Here is a 1431-nt window from a genome sequence, read left to right on the forward strand (position 1 = left end):
TTTTATAGCTGGAATTGGAAGAAACTTCAGCACAAGATAACGAAGAAGTACTGGCTCTAACACTTCTCCATCACAAAGATACGAACAAGGACGCCATCCACCTCTTCATCACAACATACAGAAGAACTCCAGACAACTTAACTGATATTTTACGATTTAATAGTGATCGCTTTTTATGGAATTTGAATGAAGAAACACGGGATTTTATAACTATGAACGGTATGCCACGAAATGATAATACGGATTCTAAAAATTCTAAAAATGTTTATAATGATAAAACAAGGTATTGTTCCAAAAGTTTGTTTCAACGTACATTGAAAAATGGAGAGATTCAACGCCGTGAGTGGTTAATTTATTCAGAAACTAAGGGTTCTGTATTTTGTGTTCCATGCTTATTATTTGGTAGAAGTGTTGAAACGAATGCTTTTACTGGTGAAGGATTTCGTGATTGGAAAAACTCAAAAGCACGCCTCGAAGGTTATAAAAATTCTGATTTTCACAAGACTAACGTTAGTTATTTCATAGCTCGAGCAGTAATTCACGAGCGTGTTGATCAACGTCTAATAAAACAGCTGGATGAGGAAATTACATACTGGAAAAAAATCTTATACCGAGTCATTGCAATTATTAAATCACTAGCAATAAGAGGATTGCCATTTCGAGGAAATTCAGAACGAATCGGAGATCCCCGTAATGGAAATTTTTTAGGAACAGTAGAGCTTCTTGCTGAATTTGATCCATTTTTGTCTAAACATTTAAAATTGTACGCGCACCCTGGTAGCGGAAATACATCGTACTTATCTAAAACAATCTATGAAGAAATTATATTATTGATGCAGAATAAAGTATTACAACAAATTTCTAGTGAGGTGCAATCTGCTAAGTATTTTGGTATAATTGTTGATTCTACGCCTGATATTGCACATGTCGATCAGCTTACTATAATTATTACATATGTACGTGATAACGGTGAAATTGTTGAAAGGTTTCTAGAATTTTTACCAAATATCGGCCATAAAGCTAAAGATATTGAGAATGCTTTGTTGAAATCTCTAGAAAATAATGGTTTGGACATAATGAACTGTCGTGGTCAATCTTATGATAATGCAAGCAATATGTCAGGTATTTATTCAGGCCTTCAGACAAGAATCAAAACAATTAATACTCTAGCAGATTACGTTCCTTGTGCTGCTCATTCATTTAATTTAGTAGGATCATGTACGGTTGAATCCGTCTCAGAAGCAGTAGATTTTTTTTCTACTTTGCAAGAACTATATAATTTCTTCACTATATCCACCCATCGTTGGGAAATCTTGGTGCAGCGTACAAATTTATTAAGAGTCTTCCTCAAACTTGTTGGTCTGCTCGACATGATGCCTGCCACGTGATAGAAAAAGAATGGTCTGCAATAATTGATGCACTGGAATTGTT

At 34.7% G+C, this 1431-nt stretch overlaps 1 protein-coding gene across 1 annotated transcript; it reads left to right on the plus strand.

The window, feature by feature from the left end:
* Positions 1–212: 212 nt before the first annotated feature.
* On the plus strand, positions 213–1122 carry LOC123274282 (zinc finger MYM-type protein 1-like; the record flags this gene model as incomplete). Its single annotated transcript, XM_044741842.1, has 1 exon — positions 213–1122. A coding segment is annotated over exon 1 (910 nt), but the record flags the coding sequence as incomplete, so codon positions are not given.
* Between the last annotated feature and the right edge of the window lie 309 nt (positions 1123–1431).

Source organism: Cotesia glomerata, unplaced genomic scaffold (assembly GCF_020080835.1).
Source record: "Cotesia glomerata isolate CgM1 unplaced genomic scaffold, MPM_Cglom_v2.3 scaffold_2839, whole genome shotgun sequence".
Classification (NCBI taxonomy): domain Eukaryota; kingdom Metazoa; phylum Arthropoda; class Insecta; order Hymenoptera; family Braconidae; genus Cotesia; species Cotesia glomerata.